This window comes from Diadema setosum, chromosome 15, assembly GCF_964275005.1.
Source record: "Diadema setosum chromosome 15, eeDiaSeto1, whole genome shotgun sequence".
In the NCBI taxonomy this organism is placed as follows: Eukaryota; Metazoa; Echinodermata; class Echinoidea; order Diadematoida; family Diadematidae; genus Diadema; species Diadema setosum.
Window position 1 is genome coordinate 16,787,016 of NC_092699.1, and position 22,004 is coordinate 16,809,019.

Genomic DNA, 22,004 nt, shown 5'->3' on the forward strand with positions numbered 1-22,004 from the left:
CATCGTCCTGCACTAAAAACAAAAAAGCGAGAGAGCTTTCGACAAAGGCTACGCCTAACCCTGTGTCTGAGGAGCCCTGCCATTCTTCTCGGTAATGTTCCAATTTTACCGTACATTCACTCTGTGCATTAAGCACTTTCATTTAGCCTTTTATCAAGGTGCTCACAAGACTTTTTTTGCAATATTTTTCTCGGACCAACCAAGTATCGTATTCTAAATTATCTACTAGTTTTTCAGTCTGAAGGGAAGTCGTAGTGGGCATATCGTATATTGTTTTGTACATGTCTATTCATTGGTAAATGATAACTTATTTCTTTACCTTATTCATTGGTGAATGATATTTTTTTTTCTTTACCAAAAGAACGATAAATTAATAAAATTAAAATAGATTAATAAAAGGACGCTGCGGATCATCGATTATGACCCTTAGCAATCACATTTCAACAACTTTCACAGCATACGATTCACCCTCGCGCGGAAGAGCGATGGGTATTTGTCATTTGGGTTGAATATTTGATTTTTAACAGTAGAGAATATACAAAGCCTCCTTCCTATAATGAAAAAAAAAATAGAATTCAGAGCATAGATTAGAGGAAAGGTAATAGGTTCATTGAGTGGAACCATAACTCTTCATTCCAGAAAATCGGAACATTTGCGAGTATAAAACCAGGTATGGAAGCACCCGGAGCCAGATGTCCACGGGGAAGAGGGATTGGACGGGAGGAGTAGTGGGGTTGAAATGGTATGGGGGTATTAGTTTATTACCTCGGAGGAAGGGATGATAAATGGGGAATTAAAATTCTATTATTTTTTAATTTACACTGATGACTCGTCTAGGATTATATTTCTTTTAATGAATGTACTGTTTTGCTGAATGTACAGCTTGATTTTACTTCTACGATTATAAGTCTGCCCTCCCACGGTAAAGACCAGTATCTCCAATATATGATAGATTACATTCATCCCTGTGCGAATCATAACATCTATCTCACGAAAAAAAAAAAAAAACAAAAAAAAAAACGTTTCATACATTCGTACTACCTTACGTTAAATATCAATATCTATTGATTGACGTTTAAAGATTCAATATGTAATCGATTATTAATGATGCGATCGAAATAAAGTTGTTTTTTTAGCTCAAGGATAGGCCAAAATTCCAATCGATAACTTTGACAAATCCAAAGACGTTCCTTGGATTTTTCTCTTTCTTTTTTCTTTTCGTAATTTCATTTCAAAATGACACGCAAAACATCGACCCAAATTATAATCGATACCTTTGATAATGCCTAAAACTATTTTCTCTAACTTGACTGATGATTGTTGCTAGTATTTCGGCATCTTTTTTTTTTTTTTTGAATTTCATGTTACTTTGGAGATAATATTCGTCTTTGAGAAAAGAGAGTGGAGAGTGTCAAATGCAGCAGATGACACCAAGCTTGACATCGTCCTGCACTAAAAACAAAAAAGCAAGTGAGCTTTCGACAAAGGCTACGCCTAACCCTGTGTCTGAGGAGCCCTGCCATTCTTCTCGGTAATGTTCCAATTTTACCGTACATTCACTCTGTGCATTAAGCACTTTCATTTAGCCTTTTATCAAGGTGCTCACAAGACTTTTTTGCAATATTTTTCTCGGACCAACCAAGTATCGTATTCTAAATTATCTACTAGTTTTTCAGTCTGAAGGGAATTCGTAGTGAGCATATCGTATATTATTTTGTACATGTCTATTCATTGGTAAATGATAACTTATTTCTTTACCTTATTCATTGGTGAATGATATTTTTTTTTCTTTACCAAAAGAACGATAAATTAATAACATTAAAATTAATTAATAAAAGGACGCTGCGGATCATCGATTATGACCCCTAGCAATCACATTTCAACAACTTTCACAGCATACGATTCACCCTCGCACGGAAGAGCGAAGGGTATTTGTCATTTGGGTTGAATATTTGATTTTTAACAGTAGAGAATATATAAAGCCTCCTTCCTATAATGAAAAAAAAAGAAATAGAATTCAGAGCATAGATTAGAGGAAAGATAATAGGTATCATTGAGTGGAACCATAACTCTTCATTCCAGAAAATCGGAACATTTGCGAGTATAAAACCAGGTATGGAAGGACCCGGAGCCAGATGTCCACGGGGAAGAGGGATTGGACGGGAAGAGTAGCGGGGTTGGAATGGTATGGGGATATTAGTTTATTACCTCGGAGGAAGGGATAATAAATGGGGAATTAAAATTCGATTATTTTTTAATTTGCACTGATGACTCGTCTAGGATTATATTTCTTTTAATGAATGTACTGTTTTGCTGAATGTAGAGCTTGATTTTATTTCTACGATTATAAGTCTGCCCTCCCACGGTAAAGACCAGTATCTCCAATATATGATAGATTACATTCATCCCTATCCAAATCATAACATCTATCTCACGAAAAAAAAAAAAAAAAAAAACGTTTCATACATTCGTACTACCTCACGTTAAATATCAATATCTATTGATTGACGTTTAAAGATTCAATATGTAATCGATTATTGATGATGCAATCAAAATAAAGTTGTATTTTTAGGTCAAGGATAGGCCAAAATTCCAATCGATAACTTTGACAAATCCAAAGACGTTCCTTGGATTTTTCTCTTTTTTTTTTCTTTTCGTAATTTCATTTCAAAATGACACGCAAAACATCGACCCAAATTATAATCGATACCTTTGATGATGCCTAAAATTATTTTCTCTAACTTGACTGATGATTGCTGCTAGTATTTCGACATTTTTTTTTTTTTTGAATTTCATGTTACTTTGGAGATAATATTCGTCTTTGAGAAAAGAGAGTGGAGAGTGTCAAATGCAGCAGATGAAACCAAGCTTGACATCGTCCTGCACTAAAAACAAAAAAGCAAGTGAGCTTTCGACAAAGGCTACGCCTAACCCTGTGTCTGAGGAGCCCTGCCATTCTTCTCGGTAATGTTCCAATTTTACCGTACATTCACTCTGTGCATTAAGCACTTTCATTTAGCCTTTTATCAAGGTGCTCACAAGACTTTTTTGCAATATTTTTCTCGGACCAACCAAGTATCGTATTCTAAATTATCTACTAGTTTTTCAGTCTGAAGGGAAGTCGTAGTGAGCATATCGTATATTGTTTTGTACATGTCTATTCATTGGTAAATGATAACTTATTTCTTTACCTTATTCATTGGTGAATGATATTTTTTTTTTCTTTACCAAAAGAACGATAAATTAATAACATTAAAATTAATTAATAAAAGGACGCTGCGGATCATCGATTATGACCCTTAACAATCACATTTCAACAACTTTCACAGCATACGATTCACCCTCGCGCGGAAGAGCGATGGGTATTTGTCATTTGGGTTGAATATTTGATTTTTAACAGTAGAGAATATACAAAGCCTCCTTCCTATAATGAAAAAAAAAATAGAATTCAGAGCATAGATTAGAGGAAAGGTAATAGGTTCATTGAGTGGAACCATAACTCTTCATTCCTGGAAATCGGAACATTTGCGAGTATAAAACCAGGTATGGAAGGACCCGGAGCCAGATGTCCACGGGGAAGAGGGATTGGACGGGAAGAGTAGTGGGGTTGGAATGGTATGGGGGTATTAGTTTATTACCGGAGGAAGGGATGATAAATGGGGCATTAAAATTCGATTATTTTTTAATTTGCACTGATGACTCGTCTAGGATTATATTTCTTTTAATGAATGTACTGTTTTGCTGAATGTACAGCTTGATTTTATTTCTACGATTATAAGTCTGCCCTCCCACGGTAAAGACCAGTATCTCCAATATATGATAGATTACATTCATCCCTATACAAATCATAACATCTATCTCACGAAAAAAAAAAAAACCGTTTCATACATTCGTACTACCTTACGTTAAATATCAATATCTATTGATTGACGTTTAAAGATTCAATATGTAATCGATTATTGATGATGCAATCAAAATAAAGTTGTATTTTTAGCTCAAGGATAGGCCAAAATTATTATCGATAACTTTGACAAATCCAAAGACGTTCCTTGGACTTTTCTCGTTTTTTTTTCTTTTCATAATTTCATTTCAAAATGACACGTAAAACATCGACCCAAAGTATAATCGATACCTTTGATAATGCCTAAAATTATTTTCTCTAACTTGACTGATGATTGCTGCTAGTATTTCGGCATTTTTTTTTTTTTTTTTTTGAATTTCATGTTACTTTGGAGATAATATTCGTCTTTGAGAAAAGAGAGTGGAGAGTGTCAAATGCAGCAGATGAAACCAAGCTTGACATCGTCCTGCACTAAAAACAAAAAAGCGAGAGAGCTTTCGACAAAGGCTACGCCTAACCCTGTGACTGAGGAGCCCTGCCATTCTTCTCGGTAATGTTCCAATTTTACCGTACATTCACTCTGTGCATTAAGCACTTTCATTTAGCCTTTAATCAAGGTGCTCACAAGACTTTTTTTTGCAATATTTTTCTCGGACCAACCAAGTATCGTATTCTAAATTATCTACTAGTTTTTCAGTCTGAAGGGAATTCGTAGTGAGCATATCGTATATTGTTTTGTACATGTCTATTCATTGGTAAATGATAACTTATTTCTTTACCTTATTCATTGGTGAATGATATTTTTTTTTTCTTTACCAAAAGAACGATATATTAATAACATTAAAATTAATTAATAAAAGGACGCTGCGAATCATCGATTATGACCCCTAGCAATCACATTTCAACAACTTTCACAGCATACGATTCACCCTCGCACGGAAGAGCGATGGGTATTTGTCATTTAGGTTGAATATTTGATTTTTAACAGTAGAGAATATACAAAGCCTCCTTCCTATAATGAAAAAAAAAATAGAATTCAGAGCATAGATTAGAGGAAAGGTAATAGGTATCATTGAGTGGAACCATAACTCTTCATTCCTGAAAATCGGAACATTTGCGAGTATAAAACCAGGTATGGAAGGACCCGGAGCCAGATGTCCACGGGGAAGAGGGATTGGACGGGAGGAGTAGTGGGGTTGAAATGGTATGGGGGTATTAGTTTATTACCTCGGAGGAAGGGATGATGAATGGGGAATTAAAATTCTATTATTTTTTAATTTACACTGATGACTCGTCTAGGATTATATTTCTTTTAATGAATGTACTGTTTTGCTGAATGTACAGCTTGATTTTACTTCTACGATTATAAGTCTGCCCTCCCACGGTAAAGACCAGTATCTCCAATATATGATAGATTACATTCATCCCTATCCAAATCATAACATCTATCTCACGAAAAAAAAAAAAAAAAAACCGTTTCATACATTCGTACTACCTTACGTTAAATATCAATATCTATTGATTGACGTTTAAAGATTCAATATGTAATCGATTATTAATGATGCGATCGAAATAAAGTTTTTTTTTAGCTCAAGGATAGGCCAAAATTCCAATCGATAACTTTGACAAATCCAAAGACGTTTCTTGGATTTTTCTCTTTTTTTTTTTCTTTTCGTAATTTCATTTCAAAATGACAAGCAAAACATCGACCCAAAGTATAATCGATACCTTTGATAATGCCTAAAATTGTTTTCTCTAACTTGACTGATGATTGCTGCTAGTATTTCGGCATTTTTTTTTTTTTTAAATTTCATGTTACTTTGGAGATAATATTCGTCTTTGAGAAAAGAGAGTGGAGAGTGTCAAATGCAGCAGATGAAACCAAGCTTGACATCGCCCTGCACTAAAAACAAAAAAGCGAGAGAGCTTTCGACAAAGGCTACGCCTAACCCTGTGACTGAGGAGCCCTGCCATTCTTCTCGGTAATGTTCCAATTTTACCGTACATTCACTCTGTGCATTAAGCACTTTCATTTAGCCTTTTATCAAGGTGCTCACAAGACTTTTTTTGCAATATTTTTCTCGGACCAACCAAGTATCGTATTCTAAATTATCTACTAGTTTTTCAGTCTGAAGGGAAGCCGTAGTGAGCATATCGTATATTGTTTTGTACATGTCTATTCATTGGTAAATGATAACTTATTTCTTTACCTTATTCATTGGTGAATGATATTTTTTTTTCTTTACCAAAAGAACGATAAATTAATAAAATTAAAATAGATTAATAAAAGGACGCTGCGGATCATCGATTATGACCCTTAGCAATCACATTTCAACAACTTTCACAGCATACGATTCACCCTCGCGCGGAAGAGCGATGGGTATTTGTCATTTGGGTTGAATATTTGATTTTAGTAGTAGAGAATATACAAAGCCTCCTTCCTATAATGAAAAAAAAATAGAATTCAGAGCATAGATTAGAGGAAAGGTAATAGGTTCATTGAGTGGAACCATAACTCTTCATTCTAGAAAATCGGAACATTTGTGAGTATAGAACCAGGTATGGAAGCACCCGGAGACAGATGTCCACGGGGAAGAGGGATTGGACGGGAGGAGTAGTGGGGTTGGAATGGTATGGGGGTATTAGTTTATTACCTCGGAGGAAGGGATGATAAATAGGGAATTGAAATTCTATTATTTTTTAATTTGCACTGATGACTCGTCTAGGATAATATTTCTTTTAATGACTGTACTGTTTTGCTGAATGTACAGCTTGATTTTATTTCTACGATTATAAGTCTGCCCTCCCACGGTAAAGACCAGTATCTCCAATATATGATAGATTACATTCATCCCTATCCAAATCATAACATCTATCTCACGAAAAAAAAAAAAAAAAACCGTTTCATACATTCGTACTACCTTACGTTAAATATCAATATCTATTGATTGACGTTTAAAGATTCAATATGTAATCGATTATTGATGATGCAATCAAAATAAAGTTGTATTTTTAGCTCAAGGATAGGCCAAAATTCCAATCGATAACTTTGACAAATCCAAAGACGTTCCTTGGATTTTTCTCTTTTTTTTTCTTTTTGTAATTTCATTTCAAAATGACACGCAAAACATCGACCCAAATTATAATCGATACCTTTGATAATGCCTAAAATTATTTTCTCTAACTTGACTGATGATTGCTGCTAGTATTTCGACATTTTTTTTATTTTTTTTGAATTTCATGTTACTTTGGAGATAATATTCGTCTTTGAGAAAAGAGAGTGGAGAGTGTCAAATGCAGCAGATGAAACCAAGCTTGACATCGTCCTGCAATAAAAACAAAAAAGCAAGTGAGCTTTCGACAAAGGCTACGCCTAACCCTGTGTCTGAGGAGCCCTGCCATTCTTCTCGGTAATGTTCCAATTTTACCGTACATTCACTCTGTGCATTAAGCACTTTCATTTAGCCTTCTATCAAGGTGTTCACAAGACTTTTTTGCAATATTTTTCTCGGACCAACCAAGTATCGTATTCTAAATTATCTACTAGTTTTTCAGTCTGAAGGCAATTCGTAGTGAGCATATCGTATATTATTTTGTACATGTCTATTCATTGGTAAATGATAACTTATTTCTTTACCTTATTCATTGGTGAATGATATTTTTTTTTTCTTTACCAAAAGAACGATAAATTAATAAAATTAAAATAGATTAATAAAAGGACGCTGCGGATCATCGATTATGACCCTTAGCAATCACATTTCAACAACTTTCACAGCATACGATTCACCCTCGCGCGGAAGAGCGATGGGTATTTGTCATTTGGGGTGAATATTTGATTTTTAACAGTAGAGAATATACAAAGCCTCCTTCCTATAATGAAAAAAAAAATAGAATTCAGAGCATAGATTAGAGGAAAGGTAATAGGTTCATTGAGTGGAACCATAACTCTTCATTCCTGAAAATCGGAACATTTGCGAGTATAGAACCAGGTATGGAAGCACCCGGAGCCAGATGTCCACGGGGAAGAGGGATTGGACGGGAGGAGTAGTGGGGTTGGAATGGTATGGGGGTATTAGTTTATTACCTCGGAGGAAGGGATGATAAATGGGGAATTAAAATTCTATTTTTTTTTTTTATTTGCACTGATGACTCGTCTAGGATTATATTTCTTTTAATGAATGTACTGTTTTGCTGAATGTACAGCTTGATTTTATTTCTACGATTATAAGTCTGCCCTCCCACGGTAAAGACCAGTATCTCCAATATATGATAGATTACATTCATCCCTATACGAATCATAACATCTATCTCACGAAAAAAAAAAAAAAAAACCGTTTCATACATTCGTACTACCTTACGTTAAATATCAATATCTATTGATTGACGTTTAAAGATTCAATATGTAATCGATTATTAATGATGCGATCGAAATAAAGTTATTTTTTTAGCTCAAGGATAGGCCAAAATTCCAATCGATAACTTTGACAAATCCAAAGACGTTCCTTGGACTTTTCTCCTTTTTTTTTTTTCTTTTCGTAATTTCATTTCAAAATGACACGCAAAACATCGACCCAAAGTATAATCGATACCTTTGATAATGCCTGAAATTATTTTCTCTAACTTGACTGATGATTGCTGCTAGTATTTCGGCATTTTTTTTTTTTTTTGAATTTCATGTTACTTTGGAGATAATATTTGTCTTTGAGAAAAGAGAGTGGAGAGTGTCAAATGCAGCAGATGAAACCAAGCTTGACATCGTCCTGCACTAAAATCAAAAAAGCGAAAGAGCTTTCGACAAAGGCTACGCCTAACCCTGTGTCTGAGGAGCCCTGCCATTCTTCTCGGTAATGTTCCAATTTTACCGTACATTCACTCTGTGCATTAAGCACTTTCATTTAGCCTTTTATCAAGGTGCTCACAAGACTTTTTTGCAATATTTTTCTCGGACCTACCAAGTATCGTATTCTAAATTATCTTCTAGTTTTTCAGTCTGAAGGGAAGTCGTAGTGAGCATATCGTATATTGTTTTGTACATGTCTATTCATTGGTAAATGATAACTTATTTCTTTACCTTATTCATTGGTGAATGATATTTTTTTTTCTTTACCAAAAGAACGATAAATTAATAACATTAAAATTAATTAATAAAAGGACGCTGCGGATCATCGATTATGACCCCTAGCAATCACATTTCAACAACTTTCACAGCATACGATTCACCCTCGCACGGAAGAGCGATGGGTATTTGTCATTTGGGTTGAATATTTGATTTTTAACAGTAGAGAATATACAAAGCCTCCTTCCTATAATGAAAAAAATAGAATTCAGAGCATAGATTAGAGGAAAGGTAATAGGTATATCATTGAGTGGAACCATAACTCTTCATTCCAGAAAATCGGAACATTTGCGAGTATAAAACCAGGTATGGAAGGACCCGGAGCCAGATGTCCACGGGGAAGAGGGATTGGACGGGAAGAGTAGCGGGGTTGGAATGGTATGGGGGTATTAGTTTATTACCTCGGAGGAAGGGATGATAAATGGGGAATTAAAATTCTATCATTTTTTAATTTGCACTGATGACTCGTCTAGGATTACATTTCTTTTAATGAATGTACTGTTTTGCTGAATGTACAGCTTGATTTTATTTCTACGATTATAAGTCTGCCCTCCCACGGTAAAAACCAGTATCTCCAATATATGATAGATTACATTCATCCCTATACAAATCATAACATCTATCCACGAAAAAAAAAAAAAAACCGTTTCATACATTCGTACTATACCTTACGTTAAATATCAATATCTATTGATTGACGTTTAAAGATTCAATATGTAATCGATTATTGATGATGCGATCAAAATAAAGTTGTATTTTTAGCTCAAGAATAGGCCAAAATTCCAATCGATAACTTTGACAAATCCAAAGACGTTCCTTGGATTTTTCTCCTTTTTTTTTCTTTTCGTAATTTCATTTCAAAATAACACGCAAAACATCGACCCAAATTACCTTTGATAATGCCTAAAATTATTTTCTCTAACTTGACTGATGATTGCTGCTAGTATTTTGGCATTTTTTTTTTTTTTTTGAATTTCATGTTACTTTGGAGATAGTATTCGTCTTTGAGAAAAGAGAGTGGATCATCGATTATGACCCCTAGCAATCACATTTCAACAACTTTCACAGCATACGATTCACCCTCGCACGGAAGAGCGATGGGTATTTGTCATTTGGGTTGAATATTTGATTTTTAACAGTAGAGAATATACAAAGCCTCCTTCCTATAATGAAAAAAAAAATAGAATTCAGAGCATAGATTAGATGAAAGGTAATAGGTATCAATGAGTGGAACCATAACTCTTCATTCCAGGAAATCATAACATTTGCAAGTATAAAAGCAGGTATGGAAGGACCCGGAGCCAGATGTCCACGGGGAAGAGGGATTGGACGGGAAGAGTAGTGGGGTTGGAATGGTATGGGGGTATTAGTTTATTACCTCCGTGGAAGGAGTGATAAATGGAGAATTAAAATTCTTTTTTTTTATTTGCATTGATGATTCGTCCAGTATTACATTTCTTTTAATGAATGTACTGATTTGCTGAACGTACTGCTTGATTTTTTTTTTTCAGCGATTGTAAGTCTGCAATGCAGATAACAATACTGCTTCTTTTCCTTGGGAGGACAGAAGTGTGCAGTGCACATTTTTAGGTGCAATGTACATACTTTATGAATGTACCGTTTGCTGTAAGTACAGCTTGGATTGATTTCATTAGAATTGTGCCAACCTCAATTATGTTGATCTTGGACAAGTAATTTGATTGTCGGGAATTTGTTTTACCAATATGGAATCAATAAAAGGTTCCCCAATAAGCCAGTTCGGAGTTCCACTCTGCGCATGAGCAGAAAAAAAGGTCATTCGGACCAACAGGCACGTTGGTTTTTAAAGTCACTGGGATAAGCGTCTGTGATGTATTATTATGTATAATGATTATTCATGTAATCCTTATAAATGCTGCTTGCCAGCACATCCACCTGACAGCAAAAGTGGTATTTGGCAATATCGATAGAAAGAGGTTGTTCTTACATTCAATGTAAGATAATGAAATGGATGCTTTCCAAAGTGTTAATTGACGGATCATTCTGGTCATCTGGTCTATGCGCATTCATTCTTTGTTTAAGCAGGATTGATGAATACCATAAATGTGTAAATCGTTACGTAAAGCTTGTGCATTATGTCGCTCTGAAAACGAGTGAAGAGCCCCTTAACCGACTGAGAAAAAAGAAAGGTCATTCGGACCAATGTGCCCATGAGCTAACTCCGAACTGGCTTATACTCGGGGGAGTCACCGATGACGCGACTTTTCCGCGATTATGATCCTTGATGCAATCGAAAGCCAACTTTCAGCCAATCAGTGACGTCTCCTGAAATCGCTTTAAAAAGCATGTACATTTTTATATATGTCATTTTCCTTGTAGTAGCATACTAGCTGTTTATTGCTTTCAAAAAGGAAGATATTTACCTGAATAACACTACTCGGGATTACAAATTACTGTGATAAAACTATTAAAAGGAGGCATTACAAGTGTGACCCTTTTTTATGAATCAATTACACATTCCTTTTAGGGCGAAGCAAGCAGAGGATTGTAAATTCATAAGATGAAATCAAACAATTTGCGATCGTCTTGTAAAGAAAAGAAAGAGAGCCTTCGTAGAACCAAAACAGCAACAAGTTTGTGAACAACAAAAACAACAACAGTTCCACTGCAGTACGCATACTGGGTAAATTTTTCTTTCGTTGGGTCTGTGTACGTGTACTGTGTTTCACATACTTGTATAAACGGCATACTGCTTGTACTGTAGTATCATAGATGCCGACGTGCACACAATCAGCAGCTCTGTGCCGATGGGATATGTTTATCGCTCTGGGTACGGTCTTCTCGCGAACTACTGATCCGTGCGCGCGCCTTGCCTAAACGTAAACATCGTATGCGTAACAGGCATTTAGCAGACAACCAGTCATGATTTAGCAGACGACCGTCGCGTCGGTATCATCACATGTTGACATACATAGAAATGTACATGCCCAAGAGAAAGTTTGATGCATCCATTCGTGTTTGCTCTGCTCTCTTGTAGCCATTATAAAGCGGTGGACCATCAGAACAGTCACTATACTGGTCAAGAAAATTTACAGCAAGGATTCGTCGATTAGCAGTTTTATTGAGTACGGTATACACGCGGTAATTAGCATGTAAGTAGAGATCATGGAGTATAAAACCTCCTCGGAGCTCGGGCACTCTAGCTCTGCACGGTCCTTGATAACTGCGACCAGCAGCCCCATACGCATAGCATGCGTAATGGGGCTGCTTGTCGCAGTTGGGTATGGTCCTTGTGTTGATGCCCTGTGGTGCATATGGTGCCAGGTAGCCCGACCAGACGCTGTTAATAAGCTACGCGAATACAGCGTATGTACAGCGGCGACTGGGCTGTGTATAGCAGTATAGTTAGGTGCCAGGAAGTTCTGGGCCAGGTGTTGGACGATCTAACGAAGGAGTTAGACCACTACCTACATTATAAATCCCCTCTATTTGTGATTTGTTAAAAAACTAACTCGTAACAGCTAACGTTAGAAAAGGTTTTGGCATAAGTGCTTGCATACTGTATTCATCATCATCATCAGTTGACAGTAGATTTATGTGAATGCTGATTGGAGTTCGAAAATAAATTTTACATCAGGATCAGCACCAAATCCCAGTCAAACTAACGGTAGCAGTGAGATGAGAAGTGTTGTTGCTGTGTCAGTGACAGTGTGTGTCATGTCGTGGGCTATAGGCCTAGATGGTCTAACGTTAGATTCTATAGATCTAACGTAACTTATAGGCCTAGGAACCTACGTGTAACTGTTACTAGTAAATAACGCGACCAGTGCCTGTCGAGTGTCGTCGCGACTTACTGTGGCTGTGGATGCATGCAGCGACAGGGTTCAGGGCTGTGCCTTTCTTCTCACCTCCCTGCCTATAGATTCTAGTATAGGGTCTACCAAAGTTTTGTTTGTCTAGTATCTAGCGATCTCTGACTGGATGTTCACGTCCATCAAAGTGCCAGTTAAATTAGTCAAATGATGAAATGTGCACAGTGCCACAGATTCCACATGATGATGATACAGATCTAACTTTACTATGGCTAGGCCTAACTATCCCGTAACTGTAACCATGTTAGAATCTAACGGTTAGACCTCTAGAATCTATATAGATCTATCGTACAGATTTATGGACAAGATGGCTCACACTAGAGGGTCTACACTACGGTTCGCAGCTGTTTAATAGGCCTAGACCTCTACAACATTTGGATTTTTATTAACAAGTGCAGGGCTCAGGCCCAGGGTCTATCGTCGTCTTTCTTCCGCTCTTCCCTTTCCGCTTCTTTCAGCCTCACCCTGTCTTTTAGTTTTACTGGAGTCTAGCTGATTAGTCTATAGTACTTGGTATCCTCTGCCTCCATCAAGCTAATGTTAGATTCTATGCACTGGTCTACTAGAATATTATAGAGTAGCAGACCCAGTTTGCGGCAGGTTAAAAGGCCTTTTCAAGGGTACTGCCTATTTAGTAGTATTCTGGTAAAACAAACGGGCACGCAACAGAAATTATTATTTTTTGGGTAATTGTGTAGAAATGCACACCTACCGTTCGCTTCGCCGTTTGTCAATCAAATTTTGTGCAGCTATTGGAGATGCTAAATTGAACCATATCAGAGAGTTTTCATGGAATTAGAAAGCCGAAAAGGTAAGAAAAATGAGAAATCGGAGTTGAAAGTACGTCGGAAAGTTACGTCGGAAAGTAGTGCACCGATTTCGCAGAGAACGATGTCGACTACTATAATCGATTCTGGTAGTCTCTAATTAGCCGCTTACTACAATATTGAACTTGACTCGTGCAATACGTGTAGCTCCTACTTTCTTTTTCATATTTTTTCTTACTGTTTAATAGCTCACCTGAGTTGAAGGCTCAAGTGAGCTATTGTGATATTTCTTTGTTTTCATTGCCACTATCATGATTATCACTATTCCAAGTTATTGATACAGATTATTCATACCAGGATTTAGACATCGATCCTTCCTTTAAAAATTGTGGCAAGTATTGATTTTATCATGACAAAGTTGATAATATTATTATCAACTTTGTCATGATAAAATCACATACATGTAATTTGAGTAGTGTTGTAAGGAATAGAATGAGGTTGAAGGAAAAGTGGAAGAAAAAGGTTAGGCTATTAGTAGGAGGGAGAGAGAAAGAGAGAGAAAAGAAGATGAGAAGGAAGTTGAATTCAAAGGGGATTTGTTTCTAGTAATCTACATAATTTATAGGCCTAATTTAATAAGTTAAAGAGAATAGTATTACAAAAAGTGTATGTTATACAATCGTATTGACATTGTGAACTTCTTATAAAGTGCTCATTTTACCTAAAAAGAAACAGAATATTGAAATTAAAATGGTAATATGTTTTTAATTGATAAGTTCATCTTAGGGATAGTAGAAAGTAATTGTTTTCATGATAGTATTCATTTTTCCATTTCATTTTTTAATCATGTATATATACAAAAACTGCAACCCCAGTATTTGCTTTTGTTTTGTAGTAAAAATCCATTTTGTTGTGCAATATTCATGATGGATAATTCCCATTTTTTCATATATCTTTTACTGTTTTGTACACATATTATCCGTCCATCAATGTTCATCAATGTTGACAGATACACAGTCACACGCAGGAGAAAATTAACTAAAACGATAAAAAACAGACGCATCAAGATCACTTTCTTTCTTCCACATTTTACTGTCGAGCCGACTAACATTGTGGTTAAACACCAAACAAGCGGCTGTATCACAGACTACAACAATCGATTATCATCGTTATATCGCTCTTCCACATAATCGATCATCCATCATGCTACACTGACACAGCCGTCGATAGGCGTACTTTTGAGTCAAAATTAGCTACTTTTCTTCTGTAATTGACAATGAAATTTCATGAAACCGTCAGATATGGTCCATCTTGACATTTCTGATAGCCACAAGAAGTTTTCATTGACAAATTAAGGAAGGAAATGGTAGGTGTGCATGGTGTGCATTTGTACATGATTATCATTTTTTTTTTAAAGAGGTACCAAAGGCCTCTTGACACTGCATCACAATTTTGTATGCTGGACAATCACCCTAGAATCTAGTCATAAAAATTAATTTTATGCAGAAAATTTGCAACCACCAAGAGGACCCGGTTTGCGGCAGGGGGGTCCAGTTTGCAGTAGGCCTAGGGCCTACCCCACACACAAAAATGTCCCCTGATTTCTTCAAACATTAAAATTTTGCAAAAACCAAATATTTTTTGATAGTCCAACTAGTTTTCAGCTAGTTAGAACACTTTATTTGGATTCATTATCTCGATCCTTCACGATTTCATAGTTTTTCAAGATCGCATACATTTCATTAATTTCCACCCATTTTGACATGTAAAATAGCGCTATGTGTGCATGTAAATCCCATAGGGGTGCCTCAAACCGGACCCATCCCCAACATTTTGGTCACTGTTGCAACCCTCAAAACTGACGAAGGAAATGAATTTTAGAATACATGTATCTAACACAGTGAGTTATGCGAGGAATCCTTACCATGCCAGGCCTCTTTTCATAGTAAGATTTTGTATAAAGATACAAACAAGGGATGATGGTGGTTGCCTAGCAACAGAACAAAATCTTAACGTTTTGTTAAGAAAGTCATACTTTTTTTAAAACAGCGTGACACAGACGTTTTAAATTAGAATTACGAAGGCCATCATCCGAGTTATTTCATGATTCTGGTATCAAAAGAAAGCTCTTCAGTTGCTCTTCAAATAAAACAATTTAGAAAAAAAAAATACCCTTCTACTTTTGAAGATATGGTTAGATATTCCTAGGGGTGCCACAAACTGGACCCCTGCAGCAAACTGGTGCCTCGACTCTATTGTACTATAGGGTCTACTACTAAAATACTAGGTCCAGCTCCTTCCACATATAGACATCTAGGCCTAAGTTAGTACTATTTCGAGATTAGTGTATTGCATAACAGAACACTTAATAGAATGGCCTAGATAACGTCTAACGAAATGTTCTGTGATGCAGCAGGTTTACACTCTCCTACTAACTTAGGCCTTCATTTGTGCATGTCTAGATCTGGAAGGATTAGAAAATCTACCTTACCCTGAACTGCGACCAGCCCCAATGCTTCGCTCCCAGAGTATATTACTGTGTACAAGGAGCGCCCCGGGGTTACCTAGGGCCTTATAGTTTCACTCTGAATTCAGTACTCGGACCCAGAGGATGAAATTTTGAGCAAAAATAGCACTAAATGATCTAATGTAAAAGTGGAAATTTTCGCGGTGTTGAAATTTTCGCGCATTTCGCGCAACCAGAAACTAGCGCGAAAATAAAAACACGCGAATATTTTTGCTTGCCATACGTTCCTGTGCGTGATGTCTTGATTCCGCGGAATTAAAAACAGGCGAAACTCTTCTGACCAGGCCTAGCGCGAAAAATTAGTCGCGCGAAAATATCCACTTTTACAGTATATTCACAATGTCCTAGAAATGACAAATTTTGCAAAGTTTCGTAATTTATTCACTCCTGATTTTAGGAAAATATAGGGTCAAGACATCTCTAGGTCAACTTCAAGTTAACCCCTCTACAAAAAGGTATTTTTTTAGTGTAGTGCAAAATCACAGTATTTCCGGACACAATTTTCGTAATGGAATAATTGACGTCTTTCACATCTTTTTATTTATGCACCACAATCACTATTCACACACGCAATATTCACTGTACACTTTCGTACTGAAGAGACAACAAAGAAAAAGTTGGAAAATGAGTCTCAAATTTTGTTTTGTACAGTGAAGGGTCTAACAATCGTAACATGAACATTTCAAACAATTTACACGATAAAATCTTGTCATAAATCTTTGCTTCTAAATCTGAGGTGAAATGTGAATTTCTTAGCATTTCTTCATTTTTGTGTCGCATTTTTGGCGTTTTTTGGTCCGTACAACGCTCAGTAAGGCTAGTCTAGGTTAGGAAGTCCCACGCGTACTAAATGTCGATATGCAGAGATGTATGCGCCTGAAATTACTATGCTGTCCGGTAATACCATGCATGTCGTACTTACACTTGACTAGATCTAGACATCTATAGCCTACTGTCTTCTCTCATTATTTTTCTGTCAGATTTGTGTGTGTGTGTGTGTGTTCAATCCTTTTCTTCAAGTAGAAATTAAAATAGAGTACAATCGAGACATAGATCTGTTCTCCTAGTTCCACATCTTCTCTCAACCCTCTTTCCTCCTCCATTGATATGGGTAGGATACCAATTGACCTAAAGTCCAAAGTCTACATTGATCTAGAGACCTTTCTGTAAACTGCAAATTTATAAACTCAAGCCAAGTTTATGCAGAACAGGGTATCATTTGATAAACATTTGATGCCAACTGAATAATAATAATATGAAATATAATATTACAATGCAAAATTATTACAGTAGCCTGCAGTTAAATATCAAATTTTGGACTAATTGATGCACTGCTGCATCCACAGAAATATTGTAACTTGTATGCAGTGAATACTATAGAGGAACAACTTTACAGTGATCCACCCTTTTTTGCATCCACAAAACCAACATGCTAGTTTGGCTTTATAGACCTATGGTTCTCTACGACATGCCCACAGTGCTATAAAACAAGTGGGCAATCTCACAATAAGTGGGGCACATAAACGGGACATTCAGGCTGCAAATTAAGTTTTGCTAATTAAATGCCATTTTATTATTTTCATGTAGCGAAATATGTGTTCTGCCATAATCAAAATGTGAAAAGATAAGTTAGGACCACCTTTTCTTTCTACTGGACCTTGGATCATCATGTTCACAAAAGTGAAGGTATGTAACATGGACAGACATTGGTCCCCTTCAGCAGTATATCTTATTCATAATTTGAAAGAAGCTGTAATTAATATTTTCAGGTACCATGCACAATGAAAGCAAAGTTGAATATTTCCGGGGTATGTACATTATTTTATGAAATATTGTGAAATGTTAACATTGATTAGTCATAACATTATTTACATGTTTAGTTTAAATTCTCTATTAAGCCAATGTGGAAAGCAAGGGCCTTTCAAAACAACTTTTGTTACTTTTTATACTGTGTATGAATTACTTAAAGTAAATGCTCTACATAGAAATACAGTTGTTTAAAGTTACAACACAATGTTAACCATGTAGTCAGGGAGCTTGTGTCATTGAAGGTACAAACATGGACAGACGTCTGTCCATGTTCGTACCTTCACTTGTGTAATGGTTCAAAATTTCTAACAAGAGACATCTGTATGCTCTGATCTGCTAATGGAAAAAAATTATTACATGAAATGAAATTATTTTGACCATGTAAAATTACATCACCTGAAGGATAATAATCATGAGGGGAATCTGATCTTGAAGGTACGAACATGGACAGACGTCTGTCCATGTTCGTACCTTCACATGTGGAATCATCCAAAATTTCTTATTAAAACCATCTGAGCTCTCTAATCTGCTAATAAAAATAGTGTATGACATGAAATAAAAGTATCCAGATCATGTTTAATTCTATTATTAGAAAGATGTCACCATCATCTGTCAAGGAAGGTACGAACATGGACAGACACATGCGTTTACTGTACAGGTTGTCTGTCCACACACGAAAAAATTAATTCACACATATTTTTGAATGATCCACAAAGGAAAGTGATTTCAGACATTGTTAGTATATGATGTCTTTCTGAGGCCATAAACCTTGATGACTCATCTTTCTGTATTTTTTATTAAATTTTATATTCAATGAAGGTACAAACACTGGTGAAGGTATGTAACAAAGTGGACAGACAAGTTTTTGGCTACTGTCAAGTCACGGCAGAAACTTGTGGGACTTCCCTAGGGAGTGGAAGTATACTGATTATGTAGATGCGGGCCTGGCATGTCTTATGAATCCAAGCAACTGCACTGATATGGCTTATTTTTCAAAAAATGAGTCTCCTTAAAATCTGTTACATACCTTTAAAAAGTGGACAGACAAAGCAACACTTACGTTTGATTGCCAATTGCATTAAATTTGCTTTCAAGCTAAGCTAGTTTTGGTTAAAACATTTCAACTTATCCCGTAATGAAACTACTTAATCACCAAAACTCCCTTTCTGCCCACTGGGAAAAAAAGAAATTAACAGGTGAAGGTATGTAACGGGATGGACAGACATGCCTATATCATACAGGCTATAACTGAAATCCATTTTCATTTAATAAATGAAGTAAATCTGAACGGTAGAGACATTTCTTATTTCAAATCTGATGTAGATTGTACAATGGAACTGTTCTGGATTCAGTTTCATTGCTATTTTTTTTAAGATTACTGTTTAGATTTCTGATACTTAAAATGTCCCGTTTTCTATGCCTGTTTTACTGTCTAAATTGACGTTTAATGTGATATAACAAAAAATCCGCCCATTGAATGAACTCAATGTTATCTATACTATCTCTCACACTTATTCTTTTCAAGAAGATATATAAACATAAGGAGGCAAATCTGAATTACTTTTATCATCAAAGCTCAAATATCAAAAGTGGAAAAGGGAATAGTTATTGTGGGATTGCCCAAGTACATGTACTAGATTATATTAATCACCCTTATCATCAAAGTTTTTATTAAAATGATAAAGAAGTTTTTAGGAGTCAAAAGGGGCCAGAGCTTTCGGTCCCAGCAAAATCTTTATCAGAGGCATTTTACCTCTTGACAAAGATTCTGCTCTTGAGGATTGAAAGCTCAGGCCCCTTTTGACTCCATTTGACTCCATTGGCTCGCCACTATTGGATAAGCAGTTTTCAGCAGCTTTTTTCTTTTTGCTACAAACAAGTTTTTAAAAACAAATGTCCAGTCCATATGGTAGAAGAGAATTCAGCATTACATTTTACTATTGGTAATTTTCCTTCAATGGCAAACAGACGGAAATATGTATCAAGATTGTGCCAGTATTACTGCGATTACCTGGGTGTATACCAGTTTTGATACTTGTGTATCATAGAATAATTCCAAGTCTCCAGGATTTGATCTTCCATACATGCAAAGCATTGTGTATGGACGAGGATGAATTAAAGTATTGTGTGAATTTTTCTTCTTGCAGATGAACTTGAACATGACCAAACTGCTTGGATCATCTTCTTTCTGCTCTCTCATGAGACTTGCTAGCCTTGTGTTTCTTTGCACTTGCTTATCAAACTTTCAAGCTGTGGAGTCCAAGCCACCCCACATTGTATTTATAGTGGCTGATGACTATGGCTGGTTTGACATCGGCTACCACAATTCGACCATCCAGACTCCTGTCTTGGACAAGCTTGCGAGCCAAGGGGTCAAGCTGGAGAATTACTATGTCCAGCCAATCTGTTCACCAAGCAGGAGCCAGCTTATGACTGGACGGTACCAGGTAACTATACAAAATCCATACATGTTGATCTAAAGTCATTTTTTTTTTTAAGCCCCCGTCACACTAGAGCGTATCTAGCCAACGAATGCCCAGCGGATCCGAAAATTTGGAGATACGCTCACATCCGCTGCTCATCGTTCGTGACCCGCTTGGCGTTCGCTGTATCCGCTAGCTGTTCGCAGCGATTCGCAGAGATCCGCCGGAGACAAATTTTGATTTTGGACATGTCCAAAATCTTGAGCGGATGACGAACGGAATGACAATACGCTTTGTGGTCGCTTAGCGCCCGCTGATCGAAAGTTGTGGTCGCTCTGCGTTCGCTTCTCATTCGTTCGCCGTTCGTCCAAATTCGCACAGCAAATCTGGACAGCACAGGTACTGTAGCATTTATCAGTTGGTCATCAGAAATGGAGGACGCTCAGAGATTTCAGATGTAATATCTTCTAGCTGTTCATCAACATGAGCATGACCTAAACCAGCTGGCAATCGCCAAATACATCCAAGACAAGAGAAAACGGAGGAGAGGAAAACATCGAAGAACGATGTGGACCAGGGCCTGGATCCGAAGACGAGGGCAGTTCAGGTTGTATAATCAGCTTCTCATCGAACTTCTGGGATATTAAAGTCCCGGCGTTTGCCTCTGGCTTTTTTTTTCGCTGAAGGTCCAGGCTAGGAACAGTTGGAGGCACCAGACGTAATGGAGGATGTTGGACTCCCCACATCATCGTCAACGTGATCATCAGAAGGAACACAGGAATCTTGAGGACTGTCGAGGGTAATGACATCAGCAGCACCTGATGGTGACTTCTCCTTCCTTCTTTTGGGGGCCATTCTCACAATCACAACGTTACTCGACACTGTCACTACTCAAAATGATTTGGGAAAATGTGCGTCAGTCGAGATCCGTCACGTGACTGCCGCAGTATCGCTCTGCATATGTTGGGCATTCGCTCCTCATTCGCTTTGTCCGCTCAGCATCCGCTGGACGGACTGTACGCATTCGCTTTCATTCGCTACTTAATCCGCTCGTAACACGGTTAGCATATGCTCATCATTCGTTAGGCGAACGTTCGAAAACGACGTTTTGCTTGCGGATTCGAGCGGATTCGAGCGTATCTGGACTTTGCCAAATTTTGTCCATCCGCTAGGCATTCGCTGATTCATACGCTGTAGTGTGACTGGGGCTTTAGACCAGCAGTTTCGCCTCACCTCGCCTATACCCTACCATCCCTGCATTTTTCACAAAAGATGTCAAACAGCACTAAAAAAACAGAATGCCCACTATCCTTGATGTGCGTCCCAACACAATCAGAATCTAGATGCTAGTACTTCGTGTTTACAATGATTTCTTTCATGGAATGTTTACCCTTTCAGTGTCCATGAAGCATCCAGGCAGATGAATTAATCCAAAGAGAGTATTGGATAGAAATGTTGTCTATATGCATGACCAAGTGACCATATTCATCCTGCGACAAGATCTAAGCTGTGTCTGTGGGTGATATTACCGAAAAGAAATGAAAAGGAAGGAGAAGAAGTGGGACATTTTGCACTGGGATGGTACAGTGTTGGTTGAAATGGTGCTTCAGCTTTCCAATGTTTTTTGAAGATGAAAAAAAAAAAAAAAGATGATGAGAAATCTTTTATAT

General features: G+C 36.9%; 1 protein-coding gene across 1 annotated transcript in view; it reads left to right on the forward strand.

Annotated features, from left to right (window-relative positions):
- The first annotated feature begins 11,933 nt into the window (after positions 1 to 11,933).
- LOC140238483 (arylsulfatase B-like) overlaps positions 11,934 to 22,004 on the forward strand; it is a 68,827-nt gene continuing 58,756 nt past the window's right edge. Inside the window, exons 1-2 of the mRNA XM_072318388.1 lie at positions 11,934 to 12,088; positions 20,059 to 20,358. Coding sequence (XP_072174489.1) covers positions 20,059 to 20,358 — 300 coding nt within the window. The 5' untranslated portion in view covers positions 11,934 to 12,088. The remainder of the gene's footprint in view (positions 12,089 to 20,058; positions 20,359 to 22,004) is intronic.